The 24,387-nt window shown below is 43.1% G+C and overlaps 2 protein-coding genes across 6 annotated transcripts; both read left to right on the forward strand.

The window, feature by feature from the left end:
• Positions 1–4,510: 4,510 nt before the first annotated feature.
• On the forward strand, positions 4,511–8,259 carry rpl10 (ribosomal protein L10). Its single transcript, XM_080898467.1, has 6 exons — positions 4,511–4,633; positions 5,614–5,672; positions 6,406–6,513; positions 7,406–7,544; positions 7,628–7,790; positions 8,050–8,259. Exons 1-6 carry the CDS (start codon positions 4,611–4,613, stop codon positions 8,203–8,205), a joined length of 648 nt encoding a protein of 215 aa, XP_080754593.1. The 5' UTR covers positions 4,511–4,610; the 3' UTR covers positions 8,206–8,259.
• Positions 8,260–10,292: 2,033 nt separating this feature from the next.
• Positions 10,293–24,276, forward strand: dnase1l1 (deoxyribonuclease I-like 1). 5 transcript variants are annotated; one of them, XR_013973602.1, is made up of 11 exons: positions 10,293–10,393; positions 10,496–10,622; positions 18,720–18,878; positions 19,399–19,487; positions 19,726–19,815; positions 19,898–20,010; positions 20,098–20,210; positions 20,295–20,452; positions 20,652–20,748; positions 20,913–21,416; positions 21,521–24,273. XR_013973602.1 is itself a non-coding variant. In XM_080898176.1 (11 exons), exons 3-11 carry the CDS (start codon positions 18,729–18,731, stop codon positions 21,525–21,527), a joined length of 966 nt encoding a protein of 321 aa, XP_080754302.1. In that variant the 5' UTR covers positions 10,293–10,393; positions 10,496–10,590; positions 18,720–18,728; the 3' UTR covers positions 21,528–24,276. The 5 variants fall into 5 exon arrangements, 4 of the variants coding, with proteins under 4 accessions (XP_080754302.1, XP_080754299.1, XP_080754301.1 ...); XM_080898176.1 differs by having other exon boundaries at positions 10,496–10,590; positions 20,913–21,061; positions 21,521–24,276; XM_080898173.1 differs by having other exon boundaries at positions 20,913–21,061; positions 21,521–24,272.
• The last annotated feature ends 111 nt before the right edge of the window (positions 24,277–24,387 follow it).

Consider the following 24,387-nt stretch of genomic DNA (forward strand, 5'->3'; position numbering starts at 1 on the left):
ACGTCTTCAAGCAACTTAAAGAAGTCCAGTATGATGACCTGGATGACTGAGAACCTTCACAGACATATGTCTCTCTAATAGTAACTGTTACCATTATACACCATCATGGTTCCTGGATCCTTGGAGTAACATGTTGCTGTGAAACAAGGCATCACATTCATTTTGACATAATCGTATAAATACAAACACATAGAGCTTATTCTCAGTGGGATTTCTTCTTTGGCCACGGAGTGTTCAGACTGATGAAGAGCATAGATGGCCCTGAGCTCTAGGCAGCACACTCTAACAGATACACCTCCCAGCACATTTCCGTTTTAACATCAGCACACAGTGTGTCACCTACCACACCCTACAGCAGCCACACCGATCAGTGTGTAATTTTGTGTGTGTGTGTGTGTATATTTGTATTGGGCATGTTGTGGGGACATACTTTATTTTTACACAGTCACACTGTGGGCGCTAAAATCCCTTTTATAGACAAACACCTAGTGGAGTGTTAGAGTGAAGCATGTGGGAGTCAGGGCCAGGGTCGGTTTTTATAAAAGAAGAAGTCGTTCAGTATTTTCTGTAGTGATGGAAACATAACTGTGTCAGTGTGCGAGGGTGTGGTTGGCAGAATGAACAACTCGATAGTGTATTTCTTTATTTGGGTTGCCAAGAGAGCAGCATGTAGCCACGAAACCACAGAAAAAGCAATTGTTTTGACAACATGATTGTTGCCGTCTTCTGCTTGTTGCACAGTCCTCCTTATGTATTCTAATACAAACACACTAATAATTCACTGTATTTCTTCAGACTTTAAGCTTTTTACCTTTGGAGGAGTAGACAGAGAGAATGATCTGACTCTTGTGTCTGAAGATATGAGGCGGGAAACAGCATGAAAACAGAATTCATAGACAGAATATAAAGGACGAGCTGTGGCATCATGTTGGTTTGCATCTGAAGTTCAGTTTGCAGTGTGCAAGCTGCGACTTGCAATGTCCCTTGTGGTGATTGTGGCATCTTTAGCATATCGAAGGAACCATGAGGACTGTTGAATTCAGAAAATTGATTTGCAGTTTGCAAGCAGAGACATTATAGAAGAAACACACAGCACTCAAGGAATCCTGATTTAGAATCAACGGGGAATTCCACAACCGCAGACGGGGGTAGAATTACTCTGAAAGTAAGGTTTAACACGTCCCTTAGCTGAGGTACAAAGTCAACTTTTAAACATTTGTGCGTTTTTAATCATATGGCACAATCGTCTCCGAAGGAGTCGGAATAATATCTGGAATAATAAGATTAGTTTACTGGTAACTTGGTTGGTCAGTTAGTGGTCAAAGGCTTCACAGACTTCTGAACCTATCAGAACAGCAGTAATTCCTAAAATGACCCAGATTCAGCCAATGAATTTAGTTAAATGTCTGAGTTAGTTCCTCTTGTTGAGATATTTGAATAACATCTGATGCTTTGAAGCAAGTATGCAGTGGTGCCATCAGTGGTACGTTGCACTGGCTTTAGTCTTGAGACACTTCATGAGGTGACAAAGTGGCAACTTTTGAAAAATGAAGCCAGAGCAAAAATTATAGCAGAAATGATCATGCCTACAGCCTGCTCCAAAAAGAAGAAAAAGGATCTCTAGATATTTTCTCTGTTCATCATGGTAAATGGACTAATATTTATGTAGCACGTTTTACTACAAGCCTCAACACCTCAATCCACGGTGAGGCAGTTTATCTAACGTTCACACTCACACCCACGGGGAGATATTGGTCATGTTGGGGATCAGTTTACCGACCTTCTAATTCATAGATGACCCACAGCTATCCATAGCAGAACAACAGTAGGTTTCATTAATAACTTTCCAAAAGTTTCTCACACATGTGTGTCCACTCTTTAAATTAAATCTGTGCACACAGTTGGCTATTGTCACTGGAAGCATCATTTGCTTTGCATCTCGTTGGAAACTACGCCTCAGTGTGAGAGGCCAGGAGCTTTGTTTCTGATTGTTAGCACATATGTGCAAACTGATGATTGACCAGCATGGAAGGCAACCTGCTGCTGGCTGTGGTTTCTGTGCATTGTGTGTACACAGAGTTAGCATTAGCAAGTAAGCAAGCTACTGTGATTGATCATGGCAGCTAATGCTTCCTCTTATTAACCTCCTTGTTGGCCAGCTTTGATGCAAAACATGTTTTTGATAAGCCTGCTAGCATGTTAGAAAGAAAAGTCTCACTAACATGCTAATGAGATAGAAAGGATATCAGCTAGCACTTTCAAATTAGCATCTATGAGAAATCAGACTTTCAGATACTAATGGGAGCGAAGGCCGATGCTGGCATATGAACAGCCTGTTTAACTCACAAACATCATCTGTGGGTAATACAAAGAGTCGTCTTAGAACAGGACCATCAGTTGTATCAGTACTTGTACTAAAACAGAAGCACCTTTTTTATTTTGCAACCTGGGATGCCTTAAAGCCTGAAAACGACTGGTCTATTTCTGTTACAGTGTGTGTGTGTGTGTGTGTGTGTGTGTGTGTGTGTGTGTGTGTGTGTGTGTGTGTGTGTGTGTGTGTGTGTGTGTGTCATTTGTCACCAGAACGGGCACATACTGTAGCACCATTTTTGGTCCTTGCTCCTTTTCCATCGTCCCGCCGTCATCACTGGCCTTTAGCTCCGCCAGAGTCAGGAGCAAATTCAGACAAAACAGAATCAACATACAAGATAGAGAACTCATAGCTGACCTTCACACGAGGCTATAGGGGGATATCAGAAAGAGTTCATGGGCGTTTTTGAAAGAGTCACAAGGGAGTGGCAGTGTTTTGCCACTTCCTAAATACATCTACTTGCAAAAGGATAAAACTTTAACAAACGCCGTGTGCACATGATGAGTCAGGAATCTCACAGGCATGTGATAATGCCTGTACTAGCCTGTACGAGCCAGACCCAAGCATGACCAACCTTCAGCTGGTCCTGCACTGCTGAACACTCCTTGTTATGTCGAGTTATGTTGGAGTAAGACAAAAGCTCGGATTCCTCACATGCTTTAGCAACAGAACATTTGTTCTCTATTAACAAAACTTCAGATATGAGCTCATTGTTCCTTTTAGGAATTAGCCAAAGAAGGGTACAGTGAAGGAGACTCGAGACATATGGTATGATAGCGCCCCCTATTGGCCAACCGGCGGAATGGCCTTGGAACGTGCTGATTTTCACTACACACTGAGCTAACAGAATTATTGTTGCAGGTAAAGGATGTGCACGCCTTTTCACTGCTGATACATGTAAATAGATAATCTGTCTAGTTTTGTTAGTGCGGCGGATGTGATGTTGCACAGCTTCACTGGAAATGAAAACAGTTATTCCACTCTGTAGGTAAGTCTGTGACCTACTCACTGGCTGTGTTTACATTTAGATTTACTTCTGAATAAGTTTGAGATATTAACTGAAAATTTTTAACTTGTGAATTGCAAGAAAACATTTGTTCAGTGGCAGAAAAGTAAGTGAAAAAGTTGTAAGCTGTAGTTACTGACACTGGAAAGAATGCGTGTGAATGTGAGTGCCAGTGGTTGTCTGTGTTGACACACTGGAGGGTGCCACAGCCTGCCCTGGATGCAGTGGCTGCCCCAGAGGCCACCTCAGGCTGTCACGGATCCAGAGGCTGCTCCAGTGGTGCTCCAACAGCCGCCCCAGCTGGAGGCTGCCCCAGGTTGCCACGGAGCCTTTGCTAATTTCGTTTCTGTGCCAGCCTCAGACAGTATGAATTCTGTTTCTGCCAGGTCTCCAGAAACCTGATCTGTGTGCTTCCCAGTTCTCCAGGGCCGGGCCTTGTGTTTCCCAGCCAGCTTATTCAAAGACAGTTTAAATACTAAGAGTAGCAGAGTAACACTGTCAGACTTCCTTGAGACTTTTGCCCTGTATTTTGAATTTGATGGCAACAACATTTGAGAAAAAGTTTGCTACTGTGTAGCGCCTCCTCTTCTTCTAACAAAAGTCAGCAAATGTCTGTGAACTGAGATCAGCTGCTAGACTTTTGGAAGAGGACCACACTGATACCAAGTCAGACAATAGGCTGTGATTCTACAAATATTATATTTTCTCTGAGCACAGATAGATTTCTTGTTTAATCCTAATGTAATGTATTCCTGGCCTGTAAATCTTCTCTGATTCCATTTTAAATGAGTCTGGGCTCAGAGAAGATTTACAGTATGTTCTACTAAATAAAATTATGTTTGAATTAAATGTAGCTAACCCGCCTCATTGACGTTGCATACAACTACACTTCCCAGCATTCACTTGGTGTTCGTTAAGAGCCCTTAAATGAATTTTTACAACTGTGTTTTTAAATAAAATCCATATAGTAATCATTTATTGTTGTAATAAAACTACGCTGAAGCAAAAATAACGCGTACATGAATATAAAAATTTCCCTCGTGAACCATTCTGTCCATATGACAAAGCGGAAGTGACGTCTTCTTCCTTTCCTCCATTAGGTGAGTGCGTGGTGAGGTCGCGTTTTCTTCGGCTCTCCATCATACCGGTTAATTTAAAGCTGTTTTTTGACTTATCTTTGTCCAGATTAAGTTTAGTAACTTGTTTTTATTCGTTAATTTCCAGATTGCAACCATGGGCCGCCGACCAGCCCGCTGGTAAGTCATTTTCTGACCCCGTTTGAGCGAAGGGCCGAGCGAGTGTTTCAGAGGAAAATGGCAGCGGCTCCTGCTCGGCGCCATGTGCACGGTGCTGGCCTGCCCCAGGCCTGAGGAATAAGAATAAAAATAATAATATGTGCTATAAAACCCGGCGTTTCTGTCGTCCTACACTGTGAAGTCCATTTAAATGTTGTGTTCACAACGAGCGCCGTAAAGCAGTCCGTTCACGGGGCACGCTAGCACGGTGCGATAACAGTACAAGCTAAATGCTACTACTTTCAGCCCCAGCCAGAGTCTGTTTGAAGCCGTGAAGAGACTTAAAAGCTCCGAGTCACAGTTTATTGTGGTATAAAATAATTCCGTCACCAAATATTCTGACCCTGTTATAAGCCCACGAAGGTCACCTGACTGTGAGAGTCCTCACTGCGCGGTTTCTTTTATAAATAAATTGTTGGTTTTGATTTAACGTCTGTAAAACAGGAAATGTCCTGATCGGTGTGAATCAGTTTGTGTTACTGACTCAAGGATAGGCGGCCGTATGTTCTCCTGTTTGTCCTGCTTTAAAACACCCGCTGGGAGAAGACACTTTTATATTTAGCTGTTAGTTTTAAATAGACGTGGTTGGGGTCAGACACACGTTGTTGCTATGCTTCAAGCAGGTTTCGCTGATGAACAATCAGATAAAAGGGATAATTGTCGTTTTATGAAGAATACTTGGTTACAGCGGTCTCACAGTCCCTGACAGGTCAGACATCACAGGATAAATGTGTGTCTGAACAGACTCTGGCTTTTTTAGTTTTTGTCTCATCTTTCCTGCTCTGACATCATAAACTCTGTGATTACAGTCAATCAGATGGTGTTACAGCTGCGTAGCCAGCATGTGATTGATGTGGTCCAGCGTGCTGGCTGAAGGGTTGTTAGATTGTCCACCTCTTACACTAAGATTCAGTGTTGGTGACGTGTGTTTCCTCTCACAGCTACAGGTACTGCAAGAACAAGCCGTACCCCAAGTCCCGCTTCTGCAGGGGTGTGCCTGGTACGTTCTCCATGTTTCCTGTTTCAGTCTGTAACACTTCAGTGGGACCATGTTCAGGTGACATCACGGTCACCCCTCTGGACCGAACTGTCACAGTGGGCTGCTGTGACTCCTGCAGCTTATTAAGCCGACCGGTCTCGCTGTGGTGCGGTTCTGGTGTGCAAAGGCTGCAGACACTGACTCTTTGGTTGTGTATGTCCTCAGCTGGGAGGTGCTGAGTGCTTTAAGGGACCACTGAGACAAAATGCTGCTGCTGTGTGGCTCACAATTAATTAGTTGGTCATCATTGTTTCATTTTTAAAGCTGCTTTTCCATTGGTACCTACTCAGATCGGCTCAGCGCGTTTTTCCATTAGGTCATAGTAGTACCAGGTACTATAAAGGTACCTTTATCGTACCTGCTTGGCCCGGGTTTCAAACGATCCGAGCAGGCAGTAAAATGTGATGTCATCAGACTGCAGGCCGCCGATTGGCTGGGCAGTAGCATCACGAGAGCGTCTCGTTCCCCGAGTCTGACGACGTGCCACAGGCCGAGCAGCAGGTATGTTCTCCACATCCACCTTTGTTGGAGTGTTCGTGTCACATGTTTATTCGGGACGTGTTGCTATGACGACAGCTGCGTCAGGTGACTCCAGTCGATCCGAGTAGGCGCTGATGGAAAAGCCCATGAGTTGGTCTCGCTGATGCAGACGTGAGTTTCAGTGTTCTTATCCTTCCTCTTCTGTTCTCATCAGACCCCAAGATCAGGATCTTTGACCTGGGCAGGAAGAAGGCCAAGGTGGATGAGTTCCCCCTGTGCGGCCACATGGTCTCTGATGAGTACGAGCAGCTGTCATCAGAAGGTGAGGAGACCAGGAGCCACGACTAACACACCTGTTGGTAACGTGTGTGCTTCTTTGTAGGAGCACACTTTGGCCCGTGAGTGCAGTTTACTGATAAAGACAGTGAGACGATGGCCTCTGTGGTTAAAAGACCAGGTTGCTTTAAACGTTTTGTTAGAGGTGTTATAGCTGAATGAGCCAGTCTCGTTTTCCAGTTTAGATCACTGGCTGTTCCCAGTGTTTGTTCGGGGGGGGGGTACTGATTACTACTGTGGGAAACTATTGTATAGCTGTGAGATGTTTGTAACCTAATGTAACAGCTTGTATATTAAATATAAAAACTATCCTAGTATACAGCACACACACTCTCTGCGAGCTTTAAAGCTGCTCCATAAAGACTCGTGTATATGAGGAAGGAGCCAGTTAAACTGGGCCACAGCTGCTTACTGGCACCAGGAACGTTAAACTGGGCTCGTCACAGGTTCAGTGCATCAGGCAGATAGACTTGGTGCTAACGTGTGACTCGTCTGTGGAGGGTCTGCTGTATCACAGTGGGTAACAGGAGGAAGGCTGCTCAGCCACACCCTGAGCACGTTACTCAGTAAGGAAGCATGCACTGCTGCCTGCATGAGTACGTTACTGTTAGAGGATGCACTGAGCCTGGTAGCTGCAGTGTTGGGTCTTAGGGGAAAGTAAAGGTTCCAGGTTAGAACAGTAAAGTTTGTCTTGACTGCGTTCGAGTCCTGGGTTCAGAGAGACGTCAGAGCACAGCTCTCACTCGTGTGATGACCTCAGTAAGCCCCTCCTCCTCAGTTTGTCTGGCTCGTGTTAATGCTGCAGTCAGTCAGGGTTGTTGGCAAACACAAACAGCGGTGCCTATAACTTCATGCATGTTGTGCTTCAACCCCTGTAGCTCTGGAAGCTGCCCGTATCTGTGCTAACAAGTACATGGTGAAGACCTGCGGTAAGGACGGTTTCCACATCCGCATGCGTCTGCACCCCTTCCACGTCATCCGCATCAACAAAATGTTGTCCTGTGCTGGAGCTGACAGGTGAGAGGCTGACTGACCCGTAGCCCTGCTGCACTGAGCGCAGTCTGGCTCATCCTGTAATCCTCTTGTTTTGTGTCGGGCAGGCTCCAGACTGGAATGCGTGGTGCTTTTGGTAAACCCCAGGGCACCGTGGCCCGCGTGCACATCGGTCAGGTGATCATGTCCGTGCGTACCAAGGCCCAAAACAAGGAGCACGTGGTGGAGGCTCTGCGCAGAGCCAAGTTCAAGTTCCCTGGTCGTCAGAAGGTAAACGCTCCCAAAGCTTCTGCTGTAATAAATGTAAAGTGACGTGAGTCCTCTGCAGCTTATTAAGCCGACCGGTCTCGCTGTGGTGCGGTTCTGGTGTGCAAAGGCTGCAGACACTGACTCTTTGGTTGTGTATGTCCTCAGCTGGGAGGTGCTGAGTGCTTTAAGGGACCACTGAGACAAAATGTGTCTTCATCAGGGACTTAGTGTAAGTAAGTGTACTGAAAGGCTGAACCCATGTCTGTGCTCTCGCCCTCAGATCCACATTTCCAAGAAGTACGGCTTCACCAAGTTCAACGCCTGTGACTTTGATGACATGATGGCCGAGAAGCGTCTGATTCCTGATGGCTGTGGGGTCAAATACATCCCCAACAGAGGCCCTCTGGCCCGCTGGAGGGCCCTGCACGCAGTCTGAGGCTGCTCTCTGTGCCCACATAATCAATAAAGATGGCTTTGATTACAAAAGTGATGAGAGCGTGGCTTTGTCTTCATTGAACATGAAATCGCACATCAAGTCTGGGGGAGGTTTTCTAACGTGGTGTCCAGTTGCACTTGAGACTGGACACATTAATCTTACCACAGGTGTTAGGAGTTATACTGAAGTGTGAGCAGTGTGTGTGAGGATCGTTACAGATCCTAACCTCTATAACTGCATACAGTCCCACACTAACAGCTGATGGTCTCCTTCATGGGGCTCAAAGTATTCAGCCTTTAATTCTGTTAATTTACAGCTGAGGAAACACTGAACACGCTTTGGACTGTAAAGGTAACATGCTGAAAGCCTCGTCTGTCTTCTCTCTGCTGTCCCACAAATGACGTGAACAGGTATCCACATTCATTGATACTGAACACAGGTGGATGTTACCTTCTGACAGGTAACAGTCACGTGGAGCTGCAGCTGTACTGTAAACACCAGTTTAACCAAAATAAGAACAAAGTTGTAACATTAAAGAACAGCGGCTGAGTAGGATGAGTGCTCTGCAGTGATCAGACCTGTGACGTGTCCATGCTCTCAGCTCAGTTTGACTTGTTGCTGCGTTTCAGGTAAAGAGCTTTAAATGAACTTGCGTCTGTGTTCTTATTGACGAGCTGCTGAAGCATCGGGAACAGCTGACAGCTAAACGTGTTGGCAAATCAGGATTAGAAGATAATCAAACACATTATTGCTGCCATCGCTGTTCACCCGTTGCCTACTGGTGGTGGTCAGAGGGCCCGGTGGCGCCAGTGTCCGGCAGCCTCACCTCTGTCAGTGCGCCCCAGGGTGGCTGTGGCTACAATGTAGCTTGCCATCACCAGTGTGTGAATGTGTGTGTGAATGGGTGGATGACTGGATATGTAAAGCGCTTTGGGGTCCTTAGGGACTAGTAAAGCACTATATAAATACAGGAAATTTACCATTTATTTATTTTTGGTTAACTTAGGGATATAATGTCCAGTAGGTGGAGCTACTGTTTCTGTTTTTAAGGAGACCAAATGAAGGTCCTGGTTCAGCGTCTGCAGCTCCCACCATAGCACCAGCTGTACTGCTGTATGTAGTTCAGTGCTCACTGTTGCGCTTCTCGTGGGACATTTCTGTGAGAAACAGTTTTTGCAGTACGTTTGGAGTCCGTAACGTTTGTTTTCATCCATCTGTTTGGCACCGGTGTGTCCCTGCTTCATCCAGGCCGACCTGTCCGCTGGAGACAGGAGGACAGTCTGCAGGTTCTCCCGTGTTTTCCTGGCTGGCTTCCTCCTACGGTCCAGAGACATCTGTTAGTGGGTGGGGCTAACTGGTGATTCTAGATTTCCTGTTGGAATCACTGGCAAGAAGATTACAAAGAAATGAAATCTAGTATGAAAGTTTGGACAGCGGTGGGAGTGGACACTTCCTTGCATTCAGGTGATGGCTGGTTTCACCTGTGTCTTTGTATGCCACAGCGTAGCTTGTGCCAGGTGTTGGACACTGGCTGTGAGACACAGTTCACAGATCCGGACTTGTGAGTGGGAGGACACCGTGTGATTATTCCACAGCTGGACTCCAGGTGTCATCCCAGATTCCCAGCAGGACACTGATCCGAGTTAGAAACGCTGAGGAGTGAACCACGTCAGGTGCCTCCACCTGTAAAGCTGTTCCTGTTTCAGGTTCCTCAGTGTTGCCCCCTGCTGTTAGTTTAACAGCCCTTTCTGCTAACTGACCAGATCAATATCTCTGAAGTGTAACTGACACGGTCCTAAGCTCTGATGAACAAGTCTTCTTTGAATGTTTTGGAGCAGTGTACACGTCTTTAACCTGCAGGCTGTCTTAAACTTCCCACACCTGATCTGTTCATCTGTGGACTGTTTGCCTCCTCACAGTAAATACTTAAGTCATATATGTGTAACCAGGCAGGTTTGTGGTTTTTTACTTTGAAGTATTCAAATGTTAATGTCTGCAATGATTTTCCTGATAAAGACTTGATCTCTGACAAACAGAAGAAAGTTTTTCACAGCAGCAGATCTCCTGCTGCTTCCTCCTTGTAGTCCCTCCTACAGGAAACAGAGTGGCGGGGGTAGCTTTGAGTTTCAGTCGAGAGACAGGAGTAAGAAGCGAACACACCCTACAACTCCAAGAAGTCCCAGAGCTGGTAAGCTGTAGTTTGACGACCCACAGAAGGAGCGAGCGAAGGAAAAGCCGTCTCAGTGGAGCGTGTGACCTGTAATCTGCTGCTGTGTGTTTATGACTACAGAGCTGCACTCTCCTACACACTAAGCTGTGTGTCTGGGTTCAAGACCTGACAGCTGGAGCTCACATTACAGCAGCTGGTACAGCCTGCTACCAGAGGTGGGACCAAGTCATTGTCTTGCAAGTCTCAAGTAAGTCTCAAGTCTTTATCCTCAAGTCTCAAGTCAAGTCTCAAGTAATGTCAGGCAAGTCAGAGTCGAGTCTCAAGTCACTGGTGTAAAAGTCCGAGTCAAGTCACAAGTCTGAAACTTTGAATTTCAAGTCCTTTCGAGTCTTTAAAAAAAAAAAACGAAAAAATAATGTTGCAGTTATGCTAAATGTAAATATTAGACCATGTAATTTTAAAATCTGTGTTTTTCTCAACACATGACAAAATAGTGAACTTAGAAAATATACACAAATTGTGAAATTGCACCTCTTTAAAATGCAGCTCAATTAAACTTAGCTCCAAGAATAATTTTCACCGACAGTTCTGAGATACGCTGCATGTTATTCTTGGATGCGGTTGTAGGACCAGCTTTAAAATCGCATGACAAAAATATCATACACATTTAAAAAAAACTGCATCACCAACGTAGCCTGGACAACATTTGCTAGTTAGATGAAGTCAGCTATCTCATCTTAGCATATTTATTTCAATTCAATTCAATTCAATTCAATTCAATCTTTTTTTTTTTTTTATAAATTTTATTTTCAGTCACAGCAGCATGTTAACAACAAAACATTGAACATACAGTAGTTTGCTGTTCAGTATTTACAATACCCCAAAAGATAACAGAAATAGAGAAGGAAAAAACAAACAAACAAACCAAAGAAACCCCTACAAAACAACAAAAAAACAAACAAACAACAACAAACAAATAGAAAAATAAAATGTATAAGGGACATTCAGCGTACAGTTAGCTATGATAGCGATATAGAGATATGGTATCTGGTCATGATAAGGTGGTCATTTTAAATGTTTCCATGTACATCAAGAATGGCTGCCATGCCCTAAGAAATTTGGTGGTTGAACCTGCCAGTGTATATCTCATCTTTTCTAAATGTAAAAACCTCATGAGCTCCGCAAGCCACTGTTCATGTGTGGGAGGAGCTTCCTGCTTCCATCTTAAAAGTATAAGGCGCCTTGCGATAAGTGAAGCAAAGGCAATAGAATTCGAATAGCATTTTGGCAAAGTGATGTCTTGAGGTATCACCCCAAAGATAGCCGTTAGAGCAGAAGGCTCATATTTAACGTTATACATCTCTGACAGAGTGTTAAATATAGACACCCAATAGGTATGAAGATTGGGGCATGTCCAAAAGGTATGAAGGAGCGAACCTGTTTCTGCTTTACATCTGTTACACAGAGGGTCAGCTCCTGGATAGAACTTGGCTAACTTTTCCTTGGAGATATGTAATCGGTGTAGGACCTTAAATTGAAGGAGCCCATGCCTGGCACATATCGAAGAAGAGTGTACCCTCTGGAGAAAAGATTGCCAGAGCTCATCTGTTATAGTCATCCCAAGGTCTTTCTCCCACTGTGCTTTAAGGATGAAGAGAGAAGGAGATTGAAGATCTAATAGTATAGCATAGATTTCTTTAATCGCCCCTCTCTTATGAACGTTTATATTAATAATTTTATCCAAAGAAGTTTCCTCAGGTAGTTCCGGAAATGAAGGAAATCAACTCGTTACAAAGTGACGAATTTGTAAATAGCGGAAAAAATGTTGCCGAGGAACATTAAACTGCTTCAGGAGCTGCGTGAATGAGGCAAAAATCCCATCTACAAAAAGGTCTTTGATATTTCTAAGGCCATTACTTTCCCATATTTTAAAGGCAGAGTCCATCATGGAGGGTGGGAACATATGGTTTGAGCAGATAGGTGCTTTAATTGACATTAAGTGTAACCCCAACCTTTTCCTACATTGCACCCAGATTCTGAGCGAGTCATACAACAAAGGGTTACGTTTATAGGTGTATAGTTCTAATGGGAGAGCTGAACTCAACAAAGCTGATAGGCAAATTTTGCCACAATTGGATGACTCAATTTGGAGCCAAGCTGGAGTCTCTGTAGTAACATTACTCATCCAGTACAGCATATTACGAATATTTGCTGCCCAATAATAAGACTGAAAGTTTGGCAAGGCTAATCCACCCATTGGCCTAGTCCTCTGCATGAAATCTTTACGAATTCGTGGACTTTTGCCATTCCAAATAAATGCAGAGATATGCTTATTCAGTGTTATAAAATACTTATTGGGTAAGTAGCATGGGATACATTGAAATAAGTAAAGGAACTTGGGAAGTATGTTCATTTTGATAGAATTGACGCGGCCAATTAATGACAGTGGTAAATTGTTCCACCTCTGAAGATCTGTCTCAGTATTTTTAAGCAGCGGGACAAAGTTTCTTTCATAAAGATCTTTGTATGAGTGGGTAACCTTAACCCCCAGATAGGTCACATACCCTGATTTAACGCTAAATTGAAAACCTGAAAATGAAATCTTTCTGGCTATAGAGTTGACACAGAGAAGTTCACTTTTATGCAGATTTAACTTGTAACCTGAAATATTACCAAAACATTCAAAAATGGCAAGAGCACGGGGAAGAGAGCATAAAGGCTCTGACATATACAGCAGGAGGTCGTCAGCATATAAGGATATTATGTGCTCCTGGTCACCTCTGAAGATGCCCTTAATGCAACTGTCAGCTCGCAGTTTAATCGCCAGTGGTTCAATTGATAATGCAAAAAGAAGAGGGGATAAGGGACAACCTTGTCTCGTACCACGGAGAAGTGGGAAATAAGAAGAGAATAACGAATTTGTTCTAACACGTGCCATAGGTGAGGAGTAAAGTAACTGAATCCATGAAATGAAATTAGGGCCAAATCCAAATTTATGCAGAGTATAAAACAGATAATCCCACTCCACCCGGTCAAATGCCTTCTCAGCATCGAGTAATAAGGCAATTTCAGGGGTTGTAGTTGACTTGGTGTGTAATATGTTCAAAAACCTGCGCAGGTTGAAAAAACCATGCCTACCCTTCACGAAACCTGTCTGATCTGGAGAAATTAACAATGGTAGATGTTGCTCTAGCCTGAGAGCAAGTGTTTTTGACAGTATTTTTAAATCTACATTTAAGAGTGATATAGGACGATATGATGAACACTCTAATGGATCTTTATAATTCAATTCAATCTTAATTGGCAGACTTCATGTCCATAAAAACAAGACAAAAAAAAAAACAAAACACACACACACAACACTCCCCCCCCCCCCCAACACAAGGTATACACCATTAAATATATATATGTATATAAATAAGTATCTAAAACATTTGTAAAAACATAAAACCATAATATACATAAAACACAATTACTTAAAATAAATCAATAAATACACAAACACTTTAACCAGTGCTTTCTGAGACTGGATGAGTAACGGGAACCACTCACTGTCGGATCTGTGAGTGCTAAAATTATACTGTTACTCGAACCATCCAGTCGTTCTCTAAAATTGAACATTAGCTTCCTTAAAAGTGCTTTAAAAGTCCAAACACCCACAGCTACAAACATCTGGCTGGCACTACCACTTCTAGGTATCCTGCAAAGGATTCTCATCGCATCATTATATGCAACATGCAGCTTCTGCATGCTACATTGTTTGTAGGATGACCACAAGGGGGCAGTATATAGCGGTGTGCAATACGCTTTAAACAAAGCCACTTTAACTGGAAGTGAACAAAAGCTGAATTTGCGTGCAATAGTATTTGCCTGCACATAGAGCTTACACCGTTGTCTGTATATGTCATCATCATCATTCATTTGCTCAGTAATAAAGTGACCGAGGTATTTCACCTTTTTATGAACTTCAAGAGTTTTTTGTGCCAGTTTAAACAAAGGGAAATTTAGCTGTTTATCCTGCTTGGTTCTACATATCAAAACAGCACTTTTAGCAGCATTGTACTCAATGTCATATTGCACACCATATTCAGTACAGACATTAAGAAGATCCTGTAACCCAGCACTGCTTGGACTAAAAACAACCAGGTCATCTGCATACATAAGATGATTTATCAGTGCTTTACCTAATATACACCCAGTGTTACAGGCTCTCAGTTGTATGGACAAATCATCAACATACAAATTAAATAAAATTGGAGACAAAATCCCACCCCGTCTAACACCATTGCTGACACCAAAGGGGGCAGAAATACTGCTTCCCCATTTAACCTGCATGTTCTGATGAGCGTACCAGTAAGAGAGAATCCTCACGATGTATTGAGGAACTCCCCGTCTCTTCATTTTATCAAAAAGTTTTCTGTGGTTCACTCGATCAAAAGCCTTAGAGGCATCAATGAAAGACATGAGGACAGATGAATTTTTAGCCCTGTACAAACTGACTACTTCCTTGAGTGCACATATGCACATGTCAGTGCCGTGCTTTGAAGCCAAACTGATTATCCAGAGAAGAGATGAACACACTAACTCTATCAAACAAGATTCTTTCTAACACCTCAGATAAAATACTGGCTAGTGCAATCGGCCTGTAATTATCCAAGCAGCTCACTTTTGCAGCTTTGTCCTTCATAACTGGTACCAGTAAAATACACAGCATTGAGTCTGGTAATATGCCATGAATCATAAACCCAGTGAAACAGAGTGCTAAAAGAGGAGCTAGCCTTACACTAGCATGTTTTAAATGTTCTGCAGTGATGTGATCCAAACCAGAAGCTTTATTATTAGATAACCTATGAATGGCTTCATATACTTCATGTGTCCTTACACTTATTGTGTCATTACTCATGTCAAGATTGTCCTCATATGGTTCACTTTTTATACAGTTAAACAACGCACTGTAATGCTGTCTCCATAATGCTGCAATGTTATCTGCCCCAGAAACACCTTCAACAGTTGATGGTAGAGATGGTTTACAGTTATTAAGAGCTTTCACCTCTTTCCAAAAATCTGCCGTATTATTACACAGCATTTTCCTGGCCAAAGAATCTGCTCTTAGCATTTGCTCATTTTTAGTTATAAAGCGAACAGCGTACTTATATCTGGCATTCGCACATTTTTTCTGTTCAAATTCTGGGCCTTGTTTAGGTCTTCCAGCCATGGCCCAACATTTATAAGCTATGCGAGCTTCATCATGGTACATGGATACATGTTCTTTCCAGCCAGGTCTGATGTTAGGTTCCTTATGCTTATATTGTTTATCAAGCAGTGTGCCACTTTTATACAGAGCAGTCACTATATCATCATACATGGAGCAGAGTAAATGTTTATGCACAGCATTCTTACAGTTGACATCTTTGCACAAAATAGCTTCTTTATTTATATGCATATTAATAATCATACGGTTCTTGGAGTGAGTGCATACACTCATGAAGTTTAGTAACTTCCGGTCACTGCAACAAGCCCAGGTACAGTTTACCGACGGATGGGTGCAGGACCTTGAAATGCACCGTGTAGAACGAAAGACCATCGTACGTATCATAAGTTTACCAGTCTCACAAATTGTCGTCATAAATACACATTCGTTAACCGTTTATTAATATAACCTTTGAGCTCAACGGTAATTAATTAGTAGTGGAAATAATTTCTGGTTCATCACAGAAATGTAGCAGTGACAACAATATTGTATGCTGTAATCGTACTGGGCAATTAGTGATACAAAAAACCTGTTTTATCCTGTGAATAAAAGTATATGTTTTTGTCAATGTACCATAATAACAGAAGCGAAACGCAATATTGTGTCAGGACAATTCACTATTTATGCACAATAAATAAAGGAGCATAGCGCCACAATTTCTGTTCAGCGCCAGACTTGCTTGTAACCTATATCACCAATTATGTTAAGAAAATGACGCATTAACTACTAAAAAACACTGACCTTCGTGTAAATGCTTGGAGCAGACTAACCTGTGAGCTGGAGTGTTCTGGGACGTTATATTTGATCTTTGAATGGCTGCAATCCAGTCGCCTCTTTGTTACTTCGGAAACATGGTTTGAACAATTTCTCTTCAACGACGTAATCCGATAACAACCGATCTCTTTACCCGTCGGCTTCCCGTGGCTGTCATGCGACCGGCTATTGCAGTTAATAATACAACGGCTTCTTGACATTTTTGTGTTTCTTTTTATCGCTGTGTGACTGATTTCAATTGAAAGCCTGCGTGCGCTAGTACCGCTTGCCACGAGTTCCCAGAATCCTTTGCGGTTCTACCCGTGAATGACGTCACATTTTCAATCTCTATATAATATGCATGTTAAATTTTATATTTGGGGTAAAATATCAAGTCTTTTCAAGTAAACCGGTTCAAGTCCAATTCAAGTCCCAAGTCATTGGTGTAAAAGTCCAAGTCAAGTCACAAGTCTTAGAACATTTTTTCAAGTCAAGTCTAAAGTCATAAAATTAATGACTCGAGTCTGACTCGAGTCCAAGTCATGTGACTCGAGTCCACACCTCTGCCTGCTACACACACGCTGTAGTTTCATGTGTTGTGCTGAAAGTAGACGTGTAACAGCTTTAGAGCTAACAGAGCTGAACTAGAGTCATTTCTCCATGTTTCCCATGACGTCAGGATCATTCCTGCGATGGTCACTGCTCCGTGTTTTCTGTTTGATTTTAGGATTTTATCATCTTGTTTTCTGGAGTTTCGCTTCTTGTTTTCCACGTTAGTTTCAGATGTGTGCCGTGGGTTTTCCATGATTGTTTCCGTGTGTCCTGTTTCATACTGACTGGACTGTTATGTTTGTTTGTTTTCCTTCATATTTCTCCTGTTTGGGTTTCTGGACATTGTTCTCCAGGCCCTGAGGAAATGATGTGGTTACAGTCGCTGCAAGACACTAAGAGCAGTGACAGACTGAAGTAACTGAACACCGTGGTCTTCCTGTCAGGGACTCATCAGTCCACAGATGTGATTGCACTCATTAATGCAAAACATCTGTGGCTGAGGGGGGACCTTGGACAGATCTGGACTAGTTTGGTTTCCTGAAGACGTGTCAGCTCTATCTTCAGCTCTAAGAACCTGAGTGGATTTGTCCCTTAAGAGGAACCACTACTGATCATGTGCATCATCTCGTGAGCCAAAGTGTGAATGTGTGGGTCATCATCAGCAGGGGTTTCGGGTGAAACCATCGTGACCAACAGACTGAAAGCTAACTGGCTATGTTATTTTGTCTGAAAGTAAATATGAGTGGACATTTTTTAATGAACACACTATTAATTATTTATGTGAGAACATTTTTAAGGAGCTGAAATGGTAACAAATTTAAGAAACACAGACAGAGGACACGGAGCAAACATCATCTCTGTGGGCAACAAGTGTTTACATGTGGACGGTTTTATACATACACACGATTGAACTCAGTTTGACCCTTTTTATGCTAGTGGGTTTTAAATAGATAATGATGCAGGGCAGCACTGTGGTGCCAGGGTTAGCACTGTTGCCTCACCAGCAGAAGGCCCTGGGTGGCAGTCCATCATCTGACCGAGGTCGCTGTGTGTTCTAGCTGTGCCTTCCTGGGTTCCCTCTGGCTCCCTCAGTCCAAAGACATGCGGCTTTAGCTTAACTGGAGACTGTAAATTGCCCATAGAACGGGTAAATGTGAGCCTCTGCATTGGCCCTGTGACAGGGTGGTGACGTGTTCAGGGTGGAACCCCCCCTCCCAGGTCACCTGACCTTAGATAAGGGGGAGAACAAATATGTGGTTCATGTCTAAGATTTATGCTAAAGCTATTGTTGGTCATCAGGAGGAATTGGAGAAGTGAATAATTTAAATTTCACAAGAAACAGGAAGAAACAGGAAGTTTCACTGCTGAGTCAAACCACGAGAAACAGGAATAATCACAGTTCATGTTTATGCACAAGCAACAACAGCCATTAGATTTGTGCTGGTTTGCTGTTTACTTCTTTTTATCAATTAAAATCATTCAAATTAAAAACCTTTTAGTTATACAACCCCAGCTCCAAAAATGTTGTTCCCAAATCAAACAGACGGTGAAACACCATTAGAGGAAAATATTCTGGATTTGATGGCAGCAACAAACTCCCGTCTTCTTTGCACCATCAGAGATGCAGTGGTCTGTCTCCTCTTTAGTCCACGTCTCAGTTATGTTCACATCAAAGCTTCCATCAAAAGTGTTTTTTTAAAACACCAAACAAAGCTGAATTTGTCCCGTAGCAGCCCTCAGCTCATGTGTTTCATCATGTTTCTCGATGGGGACTGTGCTTCCTTCCAGCTGTTGGCCATGAGTCTGTCTCTCCTCCTGCTGCTTGCCGTCCTCGTGGATGTGACCGATACTAAAGCTGGTTCAGATTTTAGGATCTGTGCCTTCAACACACAACACTTTGGTGAATCCAAGTCGAAGAAGAGTGACGTTATGGGGATTCTTGCCAGGGTAAGGTAAAAAGAAAGACTGGGTAAGAGTGCTTGTGTTCTTGTATTTGTCTCAAACAGCTGAGGGACAGTGTCGTGGTTCTTTAGTGGACGATAGTCACTACATGGCTGTAGCTAGTGGGGCCACTAACAAACTGACAGAATTACTCAGTGAATCAGTAAAAATGATTTGTTTAGAGAAACTTGTTTCCTGTTTGAAAATTTGTTCACCACATTGTGAAATTAACCAAAGCAACCAAACAAAGGCTATGAAGACACTTCCATGCATTATCATTTAGCACCACAAGGTGGCGCAGAGTCAATGCCAACGCGTTCCTTACTACATCAGTCGGAATGAACACGTTCTAATTTGCGCGGTGGTCTGGGAAAAGGACCAAAAAGAACAAATATAACAAATATTTTTAGGGATGCAGGACATTTTTATTTTATTGCAGGTGACCAGCGGGGCGAATAATGAGTGGCTCCTCTGTGTGTCCCACTCCCACTCACCTTTTCATGGCTGTGCTGTGTCTCCATTTCAGATCATCACACGCTGTGATGTGTGTTTGCTCCAGGAAGTGAGAGACAGTAGAGGAAAAGCTTTACCACTTCTGCTCGACTCCCTAAAACAGTGATTATTCATTTGCTTACACACACACACACACACACACACACACACACACACACACACACACACACACACACACACACACACACACACAGACCAACCCCCACCCCCACAGACACCCACAGACACATGTTATTGCATCAGTTTGGAGGTGAGTGGTTTGGACTCTAAATGCTCAAACTTAGCGACTGACACATGCAGTGACTGCATCCCCGTCCCATCTGTGCTGTTTCACCCTCAGGTTTGACACCAAGTATAAATATGAGACTGTGGCCAGCGAGAGACTGGGCAGGTCTGAGACATACCAGGAGCAGTACGTGTTTGTGTACAGGTGAGCTACACCTCTGTGCACAGGACATCTAAGTGCAGGTATAGTGACGGAGTCTGGCTTCACTGAACCTGAATGTGTTCAGGAAGGAGACGGTGAGGGTCATGGACCAGTATCAGTACCCTGATAATAAACCAGGAGACGTCGACGCTTTCTCCAGAGAGCCATTTGTTGTCCGCTTCAGAGCGGACCGCACAGGTCGGTCCCCGATGCTTCCCTGTGACAGAATGGAAATATTGGTGTTGTTGGATGGATTCTCCCTCTAACCCTCATTTCCATCCTCAGCTATAAAGGAGTTTGTTCTCATACCTCAGCACACCACGCCCTCCAACACCACCAAGGAGCTCGATGCCCTCTATGATGTTCTACAGCATGTGAGAAACATGTGGAAAACTGAGGTAAAGACTATTTTGGCATTCATCAAACAGACAAGAAGTCAATACCACAGGTGTACATGGTGACCGCTGTGCTGTAATGGGCAGAATGTGATGCTTCTTGGAGACTTTAATGCGGGCTGTGGCTACCTCGCTAAGAAGAACAGGAAGAATGTGCGCCTAATCACAGACACGAATCTTATTTGGCTCATCCCAGACGACGCTGACACCACCGTGCGATCGACCACATCCTGCCCCTACGACAGGTAAACGCACAAAGCTTTGATTCAGGAGAGTTCCCAAGATTTTAGGATCCCTGGAACTTTTCAAGAAACAAAGTTTCCTTTGATAAAAGCTGATATGCAATATGTAAATGTAAGCAGACTATAGCAGACTTAAATGTGACCGTGTGAATGAAATAAGAGACATGAGTAAATGTGTGCTGCTCTCTGCTTGTGCCAACAGGATTGTTGTGAATGGGGAAACCTTTCACAGAGCCATCGTGCCTGCTTCAGCCAAACCGTTTAACTTTCAAGAGCATTACGGACTGACGGAGGAGCAGGTAACAGTCCACGCTCTGCATGTCTGTACCAGTGTGTGTGAACTGTACAGAAACACACACCTACAGAGTGTGTTAAACACGGTGTGCTGTGATTTTGTTACTGAAACAGATCAAACTCTGTTCATTTGTTGACACTGGCTGTTCTTCCTGTGTTTTTTATTCAGGCGCTGGATGTCAGCGACCATTACCCGGTGGAGGTCCTGCTAAAGGTCAAGGATTCCAGAGCCTTTCTTGGGGGCTCATCTATTACCAGTGGAAGCCAGTTTATGACTTTGTTTGTCCTAAGCCATGTTGCCTTTCAAATATTGACAAGGTAGTTAAATAATAAACCTGGAGGATGAGATAGGTCTGTGTTATAGCCAAGTTCATGAACTGATGAGGACATGCGGAGCTGAACTTTCCAAACATCCCTGATGTTGGTTTGCAGGTTAAAAAAGATAAAATTACACAACTATTTACCTTCAACAATATGGCTTTGACTGCAGTGTACAATGGCCGAGCTGTGTGTGGATGTGTATGCGTGACTTCACTGTTAGGCTGCAGATTCGCTCAGTTTATGGCAGCTGGACCCAAAGTGTTCAAAGATCAAATACACATGATTTCATCCACAGCACACAAAACTGTGCACACAACTGACAATGAAAGTTTCTCACCTGCTGTAAATATTTGTGAGTGTGTTTATGGTGTAAAAATCATCTGAGGCCAGGTTTGTTTTCAGTGCAGAGGTATGTGTAAACTTCATGTTTCGCTGTTTTCTATTTGTTTTTTTCAGCCTTTAGTGCGACAGGACAGAAAGACGAGGAGTAAGACATGCTGCTCACGGCTGCAGGCTCGATTCAAACACAGGCCTAAAGGCCGTAAACTTTAGTGTGTTCCCAGGATGAGCGGGGGAGTTTCTAAATACGATCGAGGACACGCTAACCTCCTTTCCTTTCTTGTTTCTGATTGGACAGCCAAATTGGACTTTTCTGCTCCTGCACACACTATTAAACTATCATTGATTCCCATTATTGTGTCATGACCAGCTTCTTGAGATGTCTTCATGGACAGTTTGCAGATCATCATGTGTCAGACTGGACAATGTGGACGACTGCTCTGTGGGCTTAGATCCTGCCTGTGTTCTTACCTAGTGTCAGAATCCTCGGCTGTGCAGCAGAAGACTGTTTGACGAATTCTGAGTGAGAAGTTTACAACAGAGGTGCACAGCTTTGGTCTGCGTACAGAGAGCGTCTGTATGTGCTGCTGCTGCTCTGATCGTCCACATGTCAGCCACAGAGACAAAGTGAAAAAAGTGTGAAAACCTGAAAACTGTAACAGCTGAACTTCCTGCTGAACTCCGCTCCTTTCCCAATCGATCAGTATTAGACAGACACAGTGTGTCATACACGCCGAGCACAACCCAAACAGACATGCTTCATTTTTCTTGCTTAATATACAAAACAAAGCCTCCCAGTCTTTGTTTTATTGCAGCTACAGAGCTTGTCGTTTGTTACTCTGACATGAAAGTGTTGGCACTACATGAATCTGAAGTCGTAACTCTGATAGACCCTCACCATCATGTTGTACTGAAGCACACACAGCACCTCACTCTCTCTCTAAATCACACGTGCAAAATAAAATTAATCAGCACCATGGAGGACAACAGCAATCCCAGGCTGTGGGACACGTACACGTCATATAAGGTCACACCACGATGTCTGTAATCATGGAACAAAGGAGAAGTGTCCACAAACCCACTGTGTGCGTCACCTCATCCTCGGTCTGTGTTACTTTACAGTGGAACAGACACTCATATTACAGTAAGAGCACATATTATAACAACAGTAGTAACAATGTTTCAGACTGTATCTTTTGTGCCTTGCGGGTCGTTGTACTCATCCTGCTCTCTTCTCTCTCTCCTCTTTTGAGCACCATTTTTCGCTTTGCTCGCTCAACATGAAATAAAATGCTGCTGTGCTGTTTAACTCTATAAGACAAAACTGTCGCATGGTTGACGTCAGCAGGTCTGCAGGGATTTAGTCAAATTCTCAGGCAAAATTCTTTGAGGATCTAATTGTTTGAGGACCAGGCAGCAAGTTTAGAAGGTACCAGTACTATATTTCCCAGCATGCATCTGTGCCATCACAGCTTTCCCGAATAGGTGTATACTTTAATCAGTGTAGTGTAAAATATGTAAGGACAGATTTGAAAATAATCCTGATCAGAACAACGTGTGCTGTAAAAACTATGACACAGAGCAGAACTCTTATGATGTGGTCACTTTGCATTACACACTTATATTAACTGTGTTACGTCAGAGTCAGGCCTGGGAGTGCCCGGCTGACCTGTGGGATGTCGCTTGCAGCTGTAGCTGTGACAGTATCATCGTCATACCCTCCAAGCCTGGAGCTGTAACATAGATATTACAGCTGTGTTGACCTTTGGAAATAAGAAATACTTTTTGTATTTCTGTTGGCGTAAACATTAGAAGATAAGAAGAAGAAGACATTTTGTGTGTCTGCTGCATGAGTTTGATTTGTCCAGACTTTTGCATGGAGCTGAATGTCTCAAGTCAGATCAAAGGAAACGACCTCTATTTTTAAAATATCTGATTTATTTTTCTGCACATCAAACTGCCCTGAAGCAGTGCTGGCATGCACGCATTGCACAGTATCAGGGTTACAATTCCATGTTATTCAGCACATAGTGCAGACTGTGTGTTGCAAGGATCAGATTTACTGTCAGTGATGCTTGCGTGTGGTGGCAGCGTGCCTGTGTTTGTGCTGAGTTATCTGCTATTTGTGTCCTATTTGTCTTGTCTGTTTGCTCTTCTTCTGCTCTGTTTATTCTGGTATGCAATCCTAACGGCGTTATCTGTGACAGAAACAGAAGCACACAGATAACAGAAACAAACCTGCACACTTACATTTGGAAAATCTGCAGGTTTGTCTTTTTTCACTTTGTAAATTGTGTGTCAGCTAGTTCAGTATTTCCTGATTCACTGAAACCATGTGTCCTCAAAGATTCAAGATTCAAAGATTCAAGCGTTTATTGTCACGTGTACAAAGAAAAGCATTTCTCTGTGCAATGAAAGTCTTTCTCTGCTGTCCACACACAGATGCAGGTTAATATGTACAAACAGATCAAAAAAAAAAAAGCATAAATAAATACAACAGAATAAAACTGAGGTAGATATCAATTTCTCTACTTTGTGCAGACAATCAAACAGCATAAAGAGTAGTTTAGCTGTTGGCCATGAAATAAAAACACAGCTTCTTCAGTGGAAACAGTATTTTATGGAGCCCATCAGCAAAAAGGGAATTAGGGCATCGTGAGCAGACTGATGTCAGGTTAATATATCAGAAGATAACATGTGAGTTCATTACACAGTTTCAGTTCTGAAATAAATGACTTTTTGAAGTTACAGTGAGCCAAGTGTCTTTGTTACACAGACCTGTCGGTCTATCCTTCAGGCCTGGGCCCTCTAACACATAGGGGTCCTTAGGGACTAGTAAAGCGCTATATAAATACAGGCCATTTACCACAAGAAAAATGACTAAATCCTGTTTTGCATGGTTGGATCTGAACAAGGTTCCAGGTCGAGCTTCAACATGCAACAAGAAGAAATGTTACTGAGACAAAACATTTTGCTGAGCATGC

This window comes from Rhamphochromis sp. 'chilingali' (genome assembly GCF_963969265.1).
Source record: "Rhamphochromis sp. 'chilingali' genome assembly, chromosome: 12".
NCBI lineage: Eukaryota > Metazoa > Chordata > Actinopteri > Cichliformes > Cichlidae > Rhamphochromis > Rhamphochromis sp. 'chilingali'.